The 18,171-nt window shown below is 40.4% G+C and overlaps 1 protein-coding gene and 1 long non-coding RNA gene across 4 annotated transcripts; one reads left to right on the forward strand and one right to left on the reverse strand.

Annotated features, from left to right (window-relative positions):
* The first annotated feature begins 1,367 nt into the window (after positions 1–1,367).
* On the forward strand, positions 1,368–17,730 carry LOC109626779 (cilia- and flagella-associated protein 337). 3 transcript variants are annotated; one of them, XR_002202556.2, is made up of 19 exons: positions 1,368–1,799; positions 3,183–3,435; positions 3,578–3,724; positions 4,436–4,558; positions 4,641–4,812; positions 4,908–4,954; positions 5,322–5,459; positions 5,619–5,807; positions 6,781–6,972; positions 7,055–7,522; positions 7,647–7,796; positions 9,273–9,457; positions 10,159–10,298; positions 11,018–11,166; positions 11,250–11,461; positions 14,006–14,112; positions 14,768–14,820; positions 15,001–15,077; positions 16,544–17,730. XR_002202556.2 is itself a non-coding variant. In XM_020082939.2 (19 exons), the coding sequence occupies exons 1-18, from the start codon at positions 1,681–1,683 to the stop codon at positions 15,044–15,046; spliced, it is 2,934 nt and encodes a 977-aa protein (XP_019938498.2). In that variant the 5' UTR covers positions 1,369–1,680; the 3' UTR covers positions 15,047–15,077; positions 16,544–17,730. The 3 variants fall into 3 exon arrangements, 2 of the variants coding, with proteins under 2 accessions (XP_019938501.2, XP_019938498.2); XM_020082939.2 differs by having other exon boundaries at positions 1,369–1,799; positions 14,957–15,077; XM_020082942.2 differs by lacking the exons at positions 14,006–14,112; positions 14,768–14,820; positions 15,001–15,077; positions 16,544–17,730 and having other exon boundaries at positions 11,250–11,465.
* On the reverse strand, positions 10,240–13,288 carry LOC109626780 (uncharacterized). The gene is made up of 3 exons (XR_002202557.2): positions 13,076–13,288; positions 12,756–12,804; positions 10,240–10,370 (listed from the first exon to the last, which is right to left on the reverse strand). It is a non-coding gene; the product is annotated as an uncharacterized lncRNA (long non-coding RNA).
* Positions 17,731–18,171: the final 441 nt, after the last annotated feature.

The raw sequence follows: 18,171 nt of genomic DNA on the forward strand, positions 1-18,171 counted from the left end.
TAGATAAAAACAACAGCGTGAGTATGGAGGGATGATTTTTAAATAAATAAAAAGAACTGTCTAAACCAGTGTTAGTTTACAGAGGCTGTATGTAATAGAACTATTTATAGAGACAGCATATAAAAGCCTTTTTATCGCTCTAGCTCTATCTAGTGGCTGTGCTTGGACATTACATGTACATTATCGAAATACAGGATATAGTTTTAAAATGAAGGACAAAAAATGAGTATAATGAAACAAATAAATGCAGGTATGAATAATATATATATATATTAAACTATCTAATGATGGAAAAATACTAGATCTGAATGTATACATCAATTCATTTTCAAATGAATACTATGTGTACATTATTTATTTTTGTGTGCATTCATTCATTTTACTTATTTATATATTTCTACATTTATTCTTTATGTATTTCTGAATGTATTCAGTCGTTTATTCATCATTTTTAATATTTATTAATTCACGTATTTATTTTACATATATAAGTTCACTATTTATATATATCCACATGTATTTATTTATTTGATTATTACATGTCAGTCATTTCTTTGTATGTGTTTTGATTTATTTATTTATCTCTGTATTTGTACATGTTTACATGAATATACTGTATTCATCATTTAGATATTTCGAGTAGTATTTATTTCTGTACTTCTACATGTATTCCGTTATTAATTAATTTTTGTCTTTCATACTAAACAGTCACAGGTCATGGTCACAGAACCAAAACGTCTATCCACAGAATAAATATTAAATGAATTACCCGACCTTGCTTTTTTGTCTCTATACTCAGCATGACTTTCTATTTTTGTGTCCTGTTCGAGATGTTCGAGATGTTGGTAATGACCCCCTGACGACCTCACAGTAATGACTGACATCATGAAATACTCTGTTAGAATTATATAGATATCTTGGCAGGTTTCAGTAGAGGCTACTGGTGTGTATTAGGCCCAATGTTACCCCAGGGACAAGGAATTTCCCAGCAGGCCACACTCCACAGGGACTTGTGTTCCTTCATTAAACATGGTAGAGGGCCACTCTGGATACTTCCGGCTCACTGAAGTGGCTAAACTTCACTGGTTGCCTGGCAATGATTAAACTGCATATGAGACAAAGGTGTGAGGTTTCAAGAACATGACAAATTATTGTTGCATTTTCTTTTTACTATTTTTCATTTAAAATATGTTTGCAGAGAAAATGCAGTAATTTATGATTTCATTTCTTTATAGTCGTCATTATGTCAGAGCAGCAACAGTTACCAACCCTACCTCTCCTTGGTGTTGACTAACTTAGCCTCTTTAAATGATTAACCCTCTGAGGGCTTGTCTGTGGGGTTAGTGGCTCTGTTACCCCCAGCAGACTCACAGTTAGTTTGGCAGTCTTCTCCTCAGTGGACGTGTTGACTCCCCTGGTCAAACACTGAAGACGGGGGACTTATTGATCCATGGAGGTGGACATTCCTTTCCTGTCTGGATACAAGAAGCTTTGTTTGAGTAAATTGGGTTTGCATGAAAAGACAGAGCGAGGGATGGAAACAAAGATCTCAGATTGGACCAAACACTCCCAGGGGGAACTTCTCACTAGGCTGCGTATGGAGCTAAAGAACACAAAATACTGACTCTGGATTAAATGTGGATTAAAACTTAAGCAGGAAAAGATGGAGCAGTATCCGGAATGAAGAATTTAACAAGGAGTTCAGACAGCGAAGCTCAGGTCATCAGTATGGATACCTTAAGAAACCAGAAAAATCCATGGGTGCTTTATGAGACAGAGGTGCCACACAGCAGGTTTTGGTGAGTTATCATCAAATATTTTATACTGATCATTGTCATCTAACTGTTAAATGAGAATAATCTGTTTCTACACACAAACGCAACTCATTCAATGCATGCAGTAAATAATGTGTAGGCCGCATTTCAATATTTATTTCATACCATACCTGCCTGTAAACATCTAATATCTAAATAATAATAATAAATATCTGGCATCTTATCACTTCAAATAGCCAAACAAATACCTCAACTCCCAGTAAAATGTTGGTATTGATCATAATTCTTTCATCCAAACAATCTCAATGTAGTCTGAAGTTGTACATTAGTGTCACACTCTGTCCCTTAATTCACAGATTTCCTCCTCTCAAACACTCCAGACACTGAAAAAGACTTTCTCTATCTCCATCCGTCGTCCCCACACAGCAGTCTCTTTCAGATGCATCTGTGTTTTAACCTCCCTTTACAGCAAACCTCTACACTTTTACTACTTAATTATTTTACGGTTCCATCATGTTGATTGTGAGAAATGAGAATGATGTTAAGGGCCGCTCATGCATGTCCTAATGAAGCTGGAATAAAGAGCTCACATGTGATTTATTGTTTCAGGCCGTATAGTCTCCCTGAGCGACAGGGCCACACAGGAGCTGCCAGCGTGAGGAACAATGAACTTTCAAACACAGCATCTCCCAAACCTGAAGGACTCCCTCATCACTTATTCCCCATTTTCAACTTTCACCAGACACACACATTGGTAGTGAGATTAGATTAGAGTTCATCCATCCATCCATCTATACTTTTGTATGGCTCAGTTGTGTGTTGTCCATATACTGCCACTTGGAAGCGCTGCATTCATTCGGAGCCTTTCACCCATATGCTTTACCAGACAAGACTAGATTAAATAAATAGAATATTTATTTAAATAACAAAGATTAGAAATAATAATCCTAATAATAATCCTAATTAACTTTATTCATATTGCACCTTCCAGAACATGGTTACAAGGTGTTTCATGAAAGACTGAAGGCCAACAATAGGAAACAATTCTAAACAATTTGAAAATAACAGAAAACCAAAGCACAAATTCAAAAATAAAAAGTGTTATAAAAGAGAAGTGAGTAAAAACACAATAAAATAAAACATTGTCACAAGTCAGAAGTGTGTCTGGAGTGGAATCAGGGGCTGTAGTCACATAACTAAGAATAGCTCCTAACTTGAGACAAACTTTATACATCACAAAACATTTAACTATAGTAGGACAAGCTCCTACAACTGTAGAAAGTCAAGATGTCAGTGATCTCCATAAGTGTTAAACACAGCCCTAAAAGTGGTTCCTAATGAAAACAGTCAAAATATACAGTATATGCCCTAATTAACGTTTTCATTCATCTGATTCTCCCCCTGCAGTGATCCAGGCTGCGGAGTCAGTCCTGCAGAGAAACTGAGCCCCGAGCAGCTAAAGCTCCTGAGAGATGCATTCACTGTGACTCCGAGAGCTGGAGAGCAGCAGATACAAGAAGACAGGCCGAGTGCAAGGAGAAGAAACAACAGAGGAAGAAATGAGGAGCAAGGGATGAAGTTTGAAGAGTTTCTTCAGGTTTTGAGGAGAGTGATTGGTCCGGATATTGAGGACACATGGGTTGAAAGGTTTTTCAACGAGGTAAAAAGAAATATAGAGATATCTATATGAAATTGTAGATAAATAATATCACTTTTCTTCAGCATAAACTCATTGTATAACATCCAAAATCCTGTTTACAATGATGCAGGGGCACTAATGTTGTAAACTTCATGACATCCAGGTAGATATCAGCTGTACGGGTCGGGTGAGGTGGCAGCAGCTGTGTTCGTACCTGCTTCTGGAGTACACTGAAAGAGAGCGCGCCTCCATCCCCACAGCTGCTCTGCTGGACTCCCAGCCACAGATCACACACTGCACTCACAACAAGGTACAAATTCACCAGCAGACAAGTGAACGAGAGGGAAATGTGCATCTTCGTAGGATGTTTCATTGAACAATTGAGTTCAAAAGTACAGACTGTGTTTTTTCTGGACGACAAGTATGAATCCAACTGTCAGATTTTGAGTCATAGGATGCACCCAGTCCGCAACTGCAGAGGTAGAGTAGCAAGTAGCTGCATTTGGTACAAAGCAAAGATTGTATGTAAAGATGGACGACATGACAGCTCCCTGAAATCGTCATGACTTCCTGGGAGCAGGTTGCAATGTCGGTTATAACCTCCATGTTAGTGGCTGGGACATGGGCCAAATATGTATCACATTGATGATTGTTCAAGAGCTCATTTTTCATAACTTGATGTTACCAAGTGGAGTGATGCTTGATTGCAGACTCTGTCTCCAAATGACGTCATCAGTGGAAGATGCCAGGTCATTTCTGGAATATTTTGGCTTCATTCGTGATCGTGAGAAATCAAAATTTCTTCCCCAAATAAAGGCTCCTGGCATTGGGCCTTGCTGACTTTTTTAATATTTTCACTAGGACCCGCAAAATAGGCATTAACCTAGTTTACAAGTGTACTCACTAAATCTAGCTATACTATCAGCTTCTTCTCTGCACCCTCCTACTGTATATACTTTCTCCAACAATAGGTTATTTCATCCAATAGCCTGTTTTATTGATTACATTTCTTCATCTGCAGCGGGAGCCAACTGTGCGTGTGGTTGCTGTTTCCCATCCACCCCCACTCCGCTATATAAGTGTCAGCAAGGGAGGTCAGATCACTGTCTGGAACAGCGGCCTACACATCCTCAAAACTGTTGGAGTGAGTGACATCATGGTCCTACTTTTACATCCACATGGAAACACAATACACTCACACATTCTGTTTTAAATTCACTCCTCAGCTTACTGGAGACCCAACGGAGGAAGTGGCCAACACGAGGAGGTTCAGAGGCTGGACCACTGATGCGGTTTATATGGGCAATGTCCATAAGGTCGCCATAGCAACTGACAGCAGGGACCTGCACTTTCTCGATGTCTCAACAGCCAATGTCTTTGAGGATGTCCACCTGTTTGGTACACTTGATTGCTTACATGTTATAATTAGCTGATCAGTAATGAAATGATTTACTGTGCAAAAAGGTGAACTTTCAAATCTTTGTCTCATCAAGGGTTCCGAAGCGTCCCCACTGCTCTTTGTTACTGGCATGATGTCCAGGTAGGACAACTTATTCTTTAAGATGTTGGATGAATTCACTCTAGAATCAGATAAGATAGGATTAGTCCCACAATGGGGACATTTGCAATATTACAGCAGAAAGAGTCAAAAATAGGCATCAGTAAGTAATAATAAGTAACATGCAGTACTTAAGAAATACTAAAAATATAGAAAAAACGAATATATACAGTGTAAAAACAAATATGTACAATGAATGGATTGCACATAGCACAGACAGTTAAGAGAGTTAAACCAGAGTTAAAGTGCAGTCCATTAAGGGTGTGTGTAATTACTGGGAGCAGAGCTGGTTGTCTTACTGTTGCAGGAAAGAATCAAATATTTACATAAATGTGATTGTTCCTCCAAGTATCCAGAGCGTCCCCCTCTGCTGCTCCTGGGGGATGAGAAGGGAGGAGTCCACCTGATGTGGTTCCTGAACCCCTCAAAAGGTCTTTTTAACAATCCCCCCAAGAAACAGAGCGGCCCACATAGGATCTTTTTTCCAGTAAGTTACCTCATTTCTCCATTTAATTACCGAGCCCAGTCTTTGGTTTATTTTTGTACCCAGCAGAAACAGAGGCAGGCAAACAGCTTTGATATGCACCTGTTAAATATAATTGAATTGGAACACTCACCCTTCATTTGTTATCCATCTTGACAACAGGACCTAAGCGAACACAGCAAGATGGTTTCCCACCGTTACATCCCCAACATCCACCAGGTACCAATCAACAGGGTGATGTTTGAGCCCAGCACCAGTGACATCATGACGTCCTCTGAAAGTGACACCAGCTCTGTGGTCTTTCTGAATGTGACACTGAGGCGGGAGCCATACGTGTGGAAAATAAACCAGGTAACTGCCTGATGATGGATTGAGGGTTATTACCTCTGCCAAGTAGGTTATGTTTTTTTTTTAATCTGCATTAGTTTGTCTGTCTGGTAGCAGGATTACACAAAAACAAATGGAAACGTTATCAAGAAACTTGGTGGAAGAATGCAGCATGGGTCAGGAAACAACAAATAAAATGTCGGAGCATTGCTCGATAGGTTATTTTGGAAATCTTTAATAGAAGAACTCATGGAATTTGATATTTTGTGATATTTATGATAGTTAGCAATTTAGTGGAGATCCAAATAAAAATCTGTATAAAATGAATTTCAAATTGGTTTCATCAGGGAACTGTTGGTCCTTGGCGGTCTGTGCTCTCTGAGTGTCATTCTAGATAAGAGTTGTGTATTCTCTTTAACTAATAATGTACTTGAGTGAGTATATATTTTCATAATGTAGAAGTGTACTTGCAGACTGCAATTTGCAAGCTATCATGTAAAATAGCACAGATTAAATGACCTTTGTATTTGAACACAGCTCAAGATCATATGTCTACGTGTCGGTCACAGTCCTCTGATCGGGGTGACCCTGACAAAACTGGGTGGGTCGAGGTTTGAATAACTCATTCGGTGAATTACCCCTGGCCAGTTTTAATCTCAAAGAGCAAATATGAGTCAAGTTACTCATTTATATAGTTTCCTTCTACCCAGCATAGAGGCAGACAGTGTCACTGAATGTGGAGAATAGAAGTAATGCTGTTGCAAAAAACCTTATTAAAGTGGGTGGGCATGCTTCCTGTTATGCACAATGGCTTTTTTTTTCTTTTTTGAACGAGCACAATAATTTTACACTCCAATTAACTGCAGACATTTTAACAATGAAGACGCCTTTTATAACTCCTCAGTGCAAACTCATGAGACCGGATAACCAGTCAGTGTACATGTCTGTCTCTTGACTTATGTAGGTTTTTATGAAGGTCTTTGTGTCTAATTCTCAGGGCGCCAAATGCTTTGACTACAGTGCATCTCTGCAGTTGATGGTGACAGGAGGTTGTGGCCGAGCAGTCAGACTCTGGACTCGATTCGTCACCACGCGTCCTGTAGCCACACTGCTGGGACACTGTGCCACCATATTGGATGTGGCAATCTACCCACCTGTCGGGCAAATCTTCAGCTACTCCAGAGATGCTGTGAGTCATTAAAGATACACTGTGACAACAAAGCTTGTGTGTTCATCAGTCAATAGACATGTGTTTTTGTTTCTTTTCTCAGGAGCTGAGGGTGTGGGACATCTCTACGCATCTCTGTCTGAAAACACTCCGCCTGCAGTTCCCATGCCTGCAGCCGGGTCGAATCACAGAACATGGCAACTTCCCCTTCCTGTTTCTAAGCCCTCCTCTTCCGGTAGAGACTCTGCCTCATTTAGTCGTGGGATGCAAAGATTACCTGGCACGGCTCTATCTGGCCGAAACGAGAAGAGGAAGAGGTGGATGGCTGACAAGTGAACAGTGGGAATATGGACCAGAAATTAGTGTGGCCCTCTCCTGTGCCCTGTACAACCCCACCCTGGGACAGGTGGTGACGGGACATGCCGACTCGTCTGTGTCTCTTTGGGACATAGAGACGGGTCGGAGGCAGCTTCAGATCTTAAATGCACATGGTGAGGATGAACTCCTCTGCATGACACTAGACTCCACCCACAGAAGACTGATCACCGGGGCTCGCAATGGCACCATTAAGGTTTGAACCAACATCTTGTTACTATAATTTATTAAAAAATGTACAAGAAGTTGCTTGCACCTTTGAGAGTGTTAAAAAGAGAGATTGTTGATGAGTAATTTTTCTTCACAACCACTCCAAGTAGGTATGGAATTTACTAAACGGCCTCAACCTGCACAAGTTGGAGCCCGTCTCCAACTCTGAAGTCACTATGTTGACCTGTCTCCATGACAACAAGCTGCTGGCTGTGGGATGGAGCCAGCGGATCGTTCAGTATGACATTGGTGCAGCAAAGGTAAAATTTAAATTGATAATCCACAGCGTCACATAAATAAATATTATTTAATTGATGATAATTTACAGACTGAAAATCATTTTTGGTGCAAAACATTAATGTCTGGTGGATCGTTGTATTCAGGGAAAATGGTCAGCTGAACATTCCACTAAACTTAGTGGAAGGACGGGACATAGGCCAAGAAAGAATTTGGATTGGACCAAGGTGCAGATCCAGTATTTTTTCTTTTTAAAGATAGGATTTTGGACATTTTCTCCAATTTTCCAAGAATAATCTTAATCAGGTGGATTCAGAGTACTGAGTGTCACTTTTGTTTGTCTTGCATCTGTCAGTTATGACCGTATGTTTGGAAATACAGAAGAATAATAGATTAATTTATGTGACCATCAAAACAGATCATCTTAAAAAACAGAATCTCAGCATTAAATACAATAATCAAGGCTTTTGACTGGCAGGTGATAAATGCGTGTATATAAGATGTAAAGTAAAAACAAAAATTGTCAACCAATCAGTACCTTAGGTTTTAGTCTTTTGCTCTACCACAACTTCTTCCCCACATGTTGAATGCTGGATGATGCTGGTCACACAAGCTGTCATCACGGTAATCTGTCCGATGTTAAATATTTCCTACAGCAGCACAAAATATATCCAATTAAATCCAGTAAATGCTTTGTAACAGTATGATATCTTAAAATCGGTATTGCAAGTAAAACTGTGATTACCTTTTAAAGGGAATGGATACATACTCTCATCCAACTACATATTTGTTCACAGGTCATAAGAAATACAGATGAAGTGTTGCCAGTGCCAGTATAAACTCAGACTGAGCTGCAATGTGAGAGAAAGTCTGGGTGTGCACACCTCAAAATTCCTGTGCAACACTTAGCCTCTCATCCTTTAACTACCATCTGCTCTGTGGTTAAATTCATCCCTTAAAGAACACAGCATTAATGCTTCTCCAGCAAATTCCTGAATCTTTTTTCTCCTAGTTACAATGTTCCTCATTGTAAAGCCCCCTGTGTCAGCAGAGTCAGGTTTCTGAAAAAAAAAAGGTCCAAAAACACTGGTGGGGAATGATTTGATAGTAGTGAATTATGCTCACATTTACACATCCACCTGGTGAGATCAGAGACGCCTGTGCTGCAGAAGACATCTGCACGAGTATCTGTATGACTTCCACCATGCTGAGTCTGTGTTTAAGGGCCGACCACAATGTTGTAGCAGAGGTGTAAACAAAATCAGTAAACCAGAGAAGGAAATGGAGCTGCTTTCCATCAGGCAACACAAACATTTACATGTTATTTTAGACCACTTGTCACACAGTGGGAAGTGATTACCAGAGTAAGAGTTTTACAGTTAAAAATAGCAAGGCCCATGCACACTGCAGAGGTTGCACTGTTTTTGTGGAAAACCTTTCCCATGGTAACAGTAAACTGGGGATATTCAGTTTTAAAACCATATTAACTGTTTCTGCAGGATTTGTATGTGAGAGCAGACATGTCATGGAAGTCCGGCGGTGTCCATAAATCGGATATACTGGCTGTGTGTCAGTGTCCGGCTCTGGGGGTTGTCGCCACAGCGAGCCATGATGGGGAGGTCGTCATCTGGAGGCTGGAGACACAAGGGCCCCTGCTTCACTTACAGAGAGAGGGACAGGCAGGGTGAGGGGATACAACCATGCATTTGTGTGATATGCTGAAAGTTAAATACTGGTGTTGTCAATGTAAACTCATGACAATCATCAAAAGTGATGAGACAATCATAAATTAAACAGATGAAAGATTTGATAAACTGACATTTAGCTGCAGGGGCGGATCCAGAAGAAGGGGGGCACTAGTCCCATCTTAAATCTGATTGGCCCCTGAAGTGTCCCTTTCCTGTCAGTAGTCTTTAAATTAAAAATAAGAAAAATAGTCACTTACTAATAATACAATTTGTTGTATTTGTTTTATTTTCTAAGCTTTTGCTTAAGAACAACAATTTTCAAGATATATTCAATTTTGTATGGCTCAAATCTATAGAGCTAACAGTACACAAGTAATTACTTAAACGTGCACCTTGCTGATTCAGGTATTGGACATATAATTGGCCCGTGTGTTAATTGTGACCCCTTTATGGCCCCTGATTTAGAACAATCCTAGATCTGCCACTGGATAGCCGGTAGTGTGTTCATATTGGTGCATGTAATTCTATCCAACATTTACAAAGCGAGATTAATAACCACCTAAAAAAAATGCACATGTCGGTATTTGGCAATGGCAATTCTTACGCTAATATGATGGTCATCAGATTTTTGTGCATCCTTAATGGGAGCCAACATAAACATTGTTTTTGTGTGCATTGTTTTTGTGCGTGATTTCAGAGTGGTGCCCCCCGTGGACAGCCTCCTGTTCTTGCAGCATCGAGCTGCGAACAGAAAGCTGAGGAACAGAGGCATTCTGGTGTCGTCCCAGGCTGGCTGCCTCTGCTTCTGGAGCGTCACTGGAGAGACACACACTTATGGTGAGTGAGACGCTGAAGGAAAAGTTGCAGGTGGAACCGATGAGGTGTTTTTCAGGAAAACTGGATATAAAACTGAAATGCATAAATTCAAAGTAAATCTCTAAGAATCTGAGGAGGTGGAAACACTAATGCAGTTGACAAGCAGCTGTCAGTTTTAATGATCCTCCCATGAGATGGATTCACACACAGCCAGACCAGTGACAGTTAGACTCAACCGTCGACTTGGACATAGTTGTGGGCTGCCATTCCTGGAAGCCCACAACTATGTCTCTTTCCAGATCCCATCTGTGTTTAGTGGTGTGGGACTCATCCACTGTGACCACGGCATATGTGTATCAGCGTGCACAGATGCATGTGTGTGTGTGAGTTGTGCAGCGTGCATCTGTCTGTATTTGTGTTGATGCATTTTTCTAGCAGGGAGGAATTGGGGATTGTGACATAACAGGGAGATTTGTGACATAACAAAAAACATTTAAAAAGTAGCAATTTGTCTCAAAAGCACTTTTGTCATCTGAGTCAAAATTGTTTTCTTGAAATTGGCAAGAGGTCGGAATATAAATAGATTTGCTTGAATGGAGTGAACCAAGTGTACTCCCTGTGGAACCTCTACTGCTTATAAGAAAAACCACAGGAAACATTTGCTAAAATAAAAATTTTACTAGACCATTTAATTTTTCAAAACTGCCTTTTTCAAATTCTGATGTCTCTCCTTATCCCAGGTGAGTTTTATGCTCCGGAGCAGCCAGGTGCACGTGTGCTGAGTCTGTGCTCAGATCAGCCTGAAAACACCATCCTGGTCTCTGGAGACACAACAGGCTGGCTTCAGATCTGGGGTATTTCTCACTATGCACTGGAAGTCCAGCACGAGGTGAACTGGTGTGAAATCAAGACAACTAAAAGGACTTTGTAAACTACGCACACATTTACTTTATGTATTTTCTTTCCTCACAGTCAGTTAAAGAACGGCCTACGCTGCTGCAGCGTTGGAAGGCACATGAGAGAGGAGTAGTAAGTGTGGAAGTCCTGAAAGTGGCCGACCGACTGTTCGTCCTCACGGCCTCAGCTGACGGCTCTGCTGGACTGTGGACGAGAGACGGAGACCAGGTGGGATCTTTTGGACAGGAGGTGATGTGGAATATCTCTGATGCAGCTGCGTACCAGAGGTGAGTTTATGAGCATATCTCAAGTAACAGGAAGAATGAAAAGTATTTGGAGCGAGCTTGGGATCAGCAGCACACGGGTACTGTACATCCATGAGCAAGTTATATTTAAATGTATGAAACTGAATCACAACAGAAAGGAAATAAAAACCAAAGCTGAGCAAAAAATGTATTTCCTTTCTCAGCTGAGCTCTGAGGGTTCACAGATCTACTGCGTGTTCTTCATTGGCTCACTAACTCTCCCATAGTTCACATGCTGTGAAGCAAATTCATTCCAAAATATGAGGAGGAAGTGTGTAAACATGGCACTTTTTTGGGATGAGATCATTCACTTCTGCCAACACATAGTAAAATGTACCTGGCATATCCATCTTGCCAGTATCTGATACAGGACCTGTCCAAGAATGTAATGTTGTCCAGGAGGGAGCACTAAATTATATTTATCAAATCTAATTCAGAGAATGTTGTGCGGAGGAATACATCAGGACGCTCGCTCGTTGTTTCCACAGCTGTTTGAGTCTTTTATAGAATTTAGAGTCTGGTTAAAGGTCATAAACTCTGGCTTGGCGGGAGCCTTCGCTGTATTTCTCTTTCACATTTGAGGTAACTCGGACCAGACAGGAGAGAACAGTCTGAAGTAATCCTGTTTTAAAGGGACAATGAAGCACAGTCGAACTGACAGAAAGTCAAAAAAATATACATATGAGGCTCACTGAGGAGCATAACCATTACATCCTTTAATACTATGTTTAAACTCTTGTGAAGACGTGCTGCAGATGGTTTCTCGTGGTCGCTAAATGAAGGCGTACCACGTAAATGATTGTACTGAATTCTAAATGATTGGTTCTAGTGATTTAATGCATGCGTGTGTTTAAAAGAGTTAGAGAGAAAAGTTAGTGGTCAACTGCTCTTCTCGTCCCATCTGTCTTTGTGGCCTCTGATTGGTCAACCACCTATCAGTCGATATATTAACCAGTTTGAAACCAGGACATAGTTTATTTACCTTCACATGGTTACAAATACATGGATGGATATTTTATGTTGATTTGAAATTGAGAAATATCTGTTTGTTTCTCTCTGTGTTCATCTCCCTGGTGGGGATGTTGCATATTTCGGCGCACCAATCAAGTTTTAGTAACACTTCAATCAAAAGCTGACATTTGATCTGATGGTAGTGGAGATATGACCTTTTAATCTTATATAAGAAAAAACTGAATATCCCAAATTTGCATCGACAATTTCCATTTACACATCACTCAAGATAATGTCCCTGACATTTGTTTAAACCTGTACTCACCGTGGTAATATTAGAAATCTGGTGCCATGTCAGCAGCTCAACATTAGATCTGAAGGAGAGAATAAAGTGGATTATTCAGACAAACATACTCTTTGTAAACATGAGTTTACAACAGTTGTTATCAGTTGAACCAGGATTTTAATTTGACTTTTGCATTGGTTTTAATTGAAGTTATACACTTCTTATGTGTCATGCCTCATCAGACTACATTATCTCAGCCACTATGTCAATATTAACTTAATGAGAGTAAAGTGAGGACTCAAATGCGACGTCACAGGAGGACCGATTAAATCTCTTTAAAAGTCTTTAATCAGACTTACAGGTTGGTTGCAGAGATGGAAGGAAATCAGGAGAGCTGTGGTATCCAACACTCTCAAGCTGAACACACAGACAAGAAACTAAGCTTGGTAAAAGACTCAAACATTATAAACTGGAGGAGTAAAAACTGGGACAACACAGAGGAACTGACTAAGACAAAGGAAAACCCAGAAGATGATCTCCACCAGGTTAACATGATACAGGTGAAACTAATGAACCAGACAAAGATAGGAAGTGAAGTGCTTTCAAATGGGAAACAAGGGTCAATAACAAAATAAAACAGGAAGTGATGAAAAAAAAGTGCAAGAAATTAAAACAGGTGAATGAAAACAACAAGACCCAAGGAAGATAACAAGGCTAAAGTCAACATAAACACAAAAAGTCCAACAAAAGATCCATAAAGAAATAAGACAAAAGTCATTGAAAAGTTAAAAACACTTATAATTATGACAAAACTAAGATCTTATCCTTTTGAGCTGTTCCCACAAACCTCCATCGATCCAGAAATTCCTCTGTGGGACTTTATTAACTTGTATATCCATAAAGTTGAGCTCTCACATATGTTTAAATTATAAAAGTCACATTTAATTTACCAATAAATGAGTCCTCATATACACACATGAACATGCACGCACGCACACACACACACATAACACACAGGAGCATGCATATTACTGAAGTTAAGGCTCACTGCGCCACAGAAATAGAGAACAGCTAGACTTCTGGTTTGAATCAAATCTAACAACAAACATTCTCACAGATATCTCTGACAAAATATTATCCAACACAGTCACTGATCTGAGTCCTGTCCGCTTTAAGGACCTTGACATGAGCCCAGCTGGGAAAACTCTATCTAAAATAAACAGCTGTGTGTTTGCACAAGTGAATACCCTTCAGCGACTGGTGACATCTTTTGGCTCTGACACCCGCAGGGAGATGCAGAATAACCTGAGGGAAGATATGGAAGAGGAGGGGAGGACTGAAAGTGATGGGGTGGGAGCCAGCAAGGTCAAACCTCAACAAACTTCACAGGAAGAAGGTAAATATTGCCAACGCGTATTTTAAGGAGATATGTACGGCAGCTAAGACGTCTCACACAAGCACATTAACTGGAAAGACAAATGCAAATATCGTAACATGAATGCAGTAAGAGATTTCTTGGTCACCATCCATTGTCACACACTTCCGTTGTTCCATAGTTGTGGCTTTGGTAGTTATGTTGTGGCTTGTGCATTCATGTCGTGGCTTTTGCATTCGTGGTGTAGCTTGTGCAATCACGTTTTCCGTTAATTTACTTGTGTGAGACATCACAGCCATTGTAAATATCCATAAAGGTATTTACACGTCCAGGTCAGAATGGTCTTCCAGGGTAATCAAACTCCATACTTAGATTCAATCATGTCCAATTTCACCACATCATGAAGAGAAAAGTCAGAGCATTCCTCAGATTCTCCTCCTCTGAAGTCTAGAGCTCAGTTTGAGAACATTTGGGCGATGTTCAGCTGCAGACAGACAGACAGGCCAGACTGTTGTGCACGAAGGCTGAAGGTTTGTGTGTTGCTGTGTGTACCTGTTCCCATACTTCCCTCTCACTGTCTCCCTCATTACTCAGTATAATTAACTGTGCTTTCTCTGCAACCACACCCAGCAGACATGCACATTAACTCCCATAATGTTGTCTTTTGTCACTTCAGCTTCATGCACCAGCCCAGCAGAGAACGACCATGAGCAGCCTCAGCAACCCATGGTAAACTGCAAACACACAATCAGCTGCTGATTAAATACTGTTCACATTCCTAGGTTCACACACATTTGTCATTCTCATCTAACTTGTCTTCTTTCCATTCATCCATCCAACCATCATTTGTGCATCTGTGTGTCAGTATGTGTTTGGGGACTTTTGCCAGACAGTTGCTTCTTCTCATAGGAGGGGACGCCTCTTTGATGACACTGATCACAGCAATCACTGTTGATCTGCTGATATCGCCTCATTAGCTCCTGCAGGTGAGTGTCATCCTGTTTACTGATTTGTTTCCTTTCATTTTTTCCCCTTCTCCTGCATCGATGAATCTCTGATGTTCATTCATGCAGCTATACACAACGTTTCTCTATCACACACTAGTCTCAAACTGTTTGAAAGTCAGGGGCAACTTTAAGGCTCAGAATCTTGCCCAAGGATACTTCGGAATGCAGACTGGGGGGTGTTGGGAATTGAACCTCTGAACTTCTATGTCCCTCTGTGGATGACCCCTTTGAAAAGACCATTACAAATAATAAATGCAGTCCATTTACTTCTCAAAATATTGAATCAATCTTCTGAATCTTCCCTCTGTGCAAAGGAATGATCAAACTTGATATTGAAGAAGAAGCTTGCCATATTGTTCAATAATAAAGAATTTTGTGACATGAAGCAACGGGAAGTTTTGAAAGAGGATGTGACACATTCTTCCTGTTCCAAAATATAACTTCAACTCCTTAACTGAACTCAGTGCACTTTGGGGTTTGCTAATGTTCCAGGTAGATCGCTGTGTGACAGATGTTAGCAGGTCAGTTTGCTGACTTTAAGACTTTTTTGCAACTTGCGCTGCTATGAAGCCACATTTTAGCATTGGCATTTGAACATATCATTATCTCTAATGTGACGTGGCTGCAGTTCAGTTACAATGCCACACTTTGACTCTGAATGCTCTGCTGCAATGACTCATATCCCTAAGTAATCGATAAACTAATTATTCCTTCAGCTCTGCACCAACAAGTCAGTTTGTCTTATTAGTGTGCTCTACCTGGTACAATACTATTTTCAAAGTATGAATAGAAACCCCTATAAAGCGGGGGGGGGTTGTATTGTTGGTGGCCACTGAGGTTTGCAGACATCCATACGAGGCACATGTGGCTATAAAACGCTCAATCGATTCCACAGTTCACGCTTCTTTTCATCCTGCCGGTGCAGTGACTGCACCGCTCCATGTTCAGGCTGTAGTTCTCCAAAAACATGTGATTGATGGGAAGGGATAATGAAAGGGGGATTAAAGAAGGAATAGAAGAGTAGTGCCATTCTATTTTAAATACATCTGATGGGAACAGAATGATTACTTTCATTTGAGGATATGAATGCACCCACATCCTCCTTTTCCTTTTTTGTCTTAAACGCTGTAACTACTGAATCTGTTCATTGTCGCTCCATCTTTTTCTCCCAACTGTGGCCTTGTCCCTTTAAACTGTGTTTTGCTGCCACACAGTGCATTTGTGGCCCAGACATTGGAAGACATTTCCTGTAGCTGTCGATGTGGACTGACCGCTGAGAGGTCATTAATCAAATGATCCATCTCATGACTTGACTTGACATGTTTTCAGTGGGAGGGATATCAGAAAAGCCTTGTGTCACTGCTTTGTAAACCTTACATGTTACAAGTGAAAATTGTGAAAGTAAAACAATTTCTGTCGTTTTTTTTACATTTACTCTTTTCCAGGAGATGCCTCCACTGTGGATTTACCCATAATCCCCCAAGTGTGGTATGGTACTGGCAAGAGGAAGCTCAGCTTACAACATTTGGAGGGAACTGTGAGCCCTCCATACCCGTCCAGCCAGATAAAGAGATGGAGGAAATACAGACACAAATTCTAGTTTTATGTCTCTGTGCAGGCAACAGCCAACTGGCCAAAGGCATTATGTTTTCCGTCCATTCGTCCTTCGCATTTTTCTGAAAACAATAACTCAAGATCGCTTCAATGGAATTTCTTCAATTTTTGTAAAAAACATTCAGTTGGACTCAAGGATGGACTGGTTAGAATTTGTTCACAGTGACTTAACAAACCATGTTTAATGTCATGTGAACACAACATCTCAGTCACACCTTGAGGAAAATTCTTCAAACACATTATATTTCATCTGTAAAAGGTCAAAGGTCACAGTGACCTTGTGTGAGTCTCACAAAAATGCATGTAAAATTGAAGTTGCCTTTAAATTGTAAATCAAATATGTTGCATGAATATTGTTCCTTCTGGACTTTTCTCTTTCAGGTATATGTTGCCCTGTTTTTTCTACAATGCATCAAATGTATATTGAAAACCTTAGTTTTCTCTCGTCTTTAGTTACATGATCCTCTTGTATTTGTGCAACAGAGGCTTCTCTTCCTGTATGTTGCAGTTATTTTATCAGTAGTGAATTTTCCTAATATTTGAGATTTCTCAGACAGACATCTGAGTCTAAATTTAGCATCGCACCTCTGCTGAACTGTACATATTTGTGACACAAGTCTCTGTGACCTATTTTTGTTTGTTTTCTTTCCATATTTGATTGCAAAAACCTTGCATGCGCTCACCCGCTCGTCCTTAAAAACTGGGGTTATTTTGAGCCTCTGGTCTGGATGTTTAAGTGAGGCAGGAAGCGAGCACAGAGCCTGTCCTCGTGTTTGTGTCTGAAGGGATAAATACAGACACAGCCGGGACAAACAGGGTAAGTCATCGACATCGTCTGCACTTAGGTCCCCTCTGGCATCTGTGAGATAACACAGTGTTACTGAATCCCATCAAATAAGTTTAATATCTTATGTCTGCTGATGACTTTGATTTGAAGTAATAGTAACTGTCAATCAAGGAATTGAATGTATGTCTCCTTTTTTGTGCCATGCAATAAAAACTAAATGATATACCCTTACATTTTTGTTTGTTGGCCCTGGGGCTATAGCAGGACATTTATCTTAAAAAAACTATAGTTTCCAAAGACCATATGCAACAACAGAAACTTTAACAAAGCTCATTCCGTTAAAAAAATGTAGCCTCTGTGTAAAAGCAGATTTTCATTTGAGCATTTGTTTTTAAAGAACAACTTCTCTTGTTATTGTTGCTGGGGTCGAGCAGTCGAGCAGGGAAGAAGTCACCCACTCAGTGTGTGTTTGTGTGTGTATGCGTGAGTGTGTGTGTATCCTTTCACTAATTTCGACCATCGGCCAAGGTTTCTCTCGGCCTGTTTTTTCTTCAGAGAGGACAAAACACCCTGGAGAGCACCTCCCAGACACACATAAGACTTTCTCTCTCACACACACACACACACACACACATACACCCATACAGACGACAGATGTTCCAAAATACCACA

The sequence above is a fragment of the Paralichthys olivaceus genome, chromosome 21 (assembly GCF_024713975.1).
Source record: "Paralichthys olivaceus isolate ysfri-2021 chromosome 21, ASM2471397v2, whole genome shotgun sequence".
In the NCBI taxonomy this organism is placed as follows: domain Eukaryota; kingdom Metazoa; phylum Chordata; class Actinopteri; order Pleuronectiformes; family Paralichthyidae; genus Paralichthys; species Paralichthys olivaceus.

What these genes read in the sequence shown, in the direction of transcription:
- LOC109626779 (XM_020082939.2), top strand. Translation starts at nt 1,681, where the DNA reads ATGAAGAATTTAACAAGGAGTTCAGACAGCGAAGCTCAGGTCATCAGT. An exon ending in TTGAAAGGTTTTTCAACGAG is followed by an intron (nt 3,436 to 3,577) that starts GTAAAAAGAAAT and finishes CATGACATCCAG; the next exon opens with GTAGATATCAGCTGTACGGG. An exon ending in ACATCCTCAAAACTGTTGGA is followed by an intron (nt 4,559 to 4,640) that starts GTGAGTGACATC and finishes TTCACTCCTCAG; the next exon opens with CTTACTGGAGACCCAACGGA.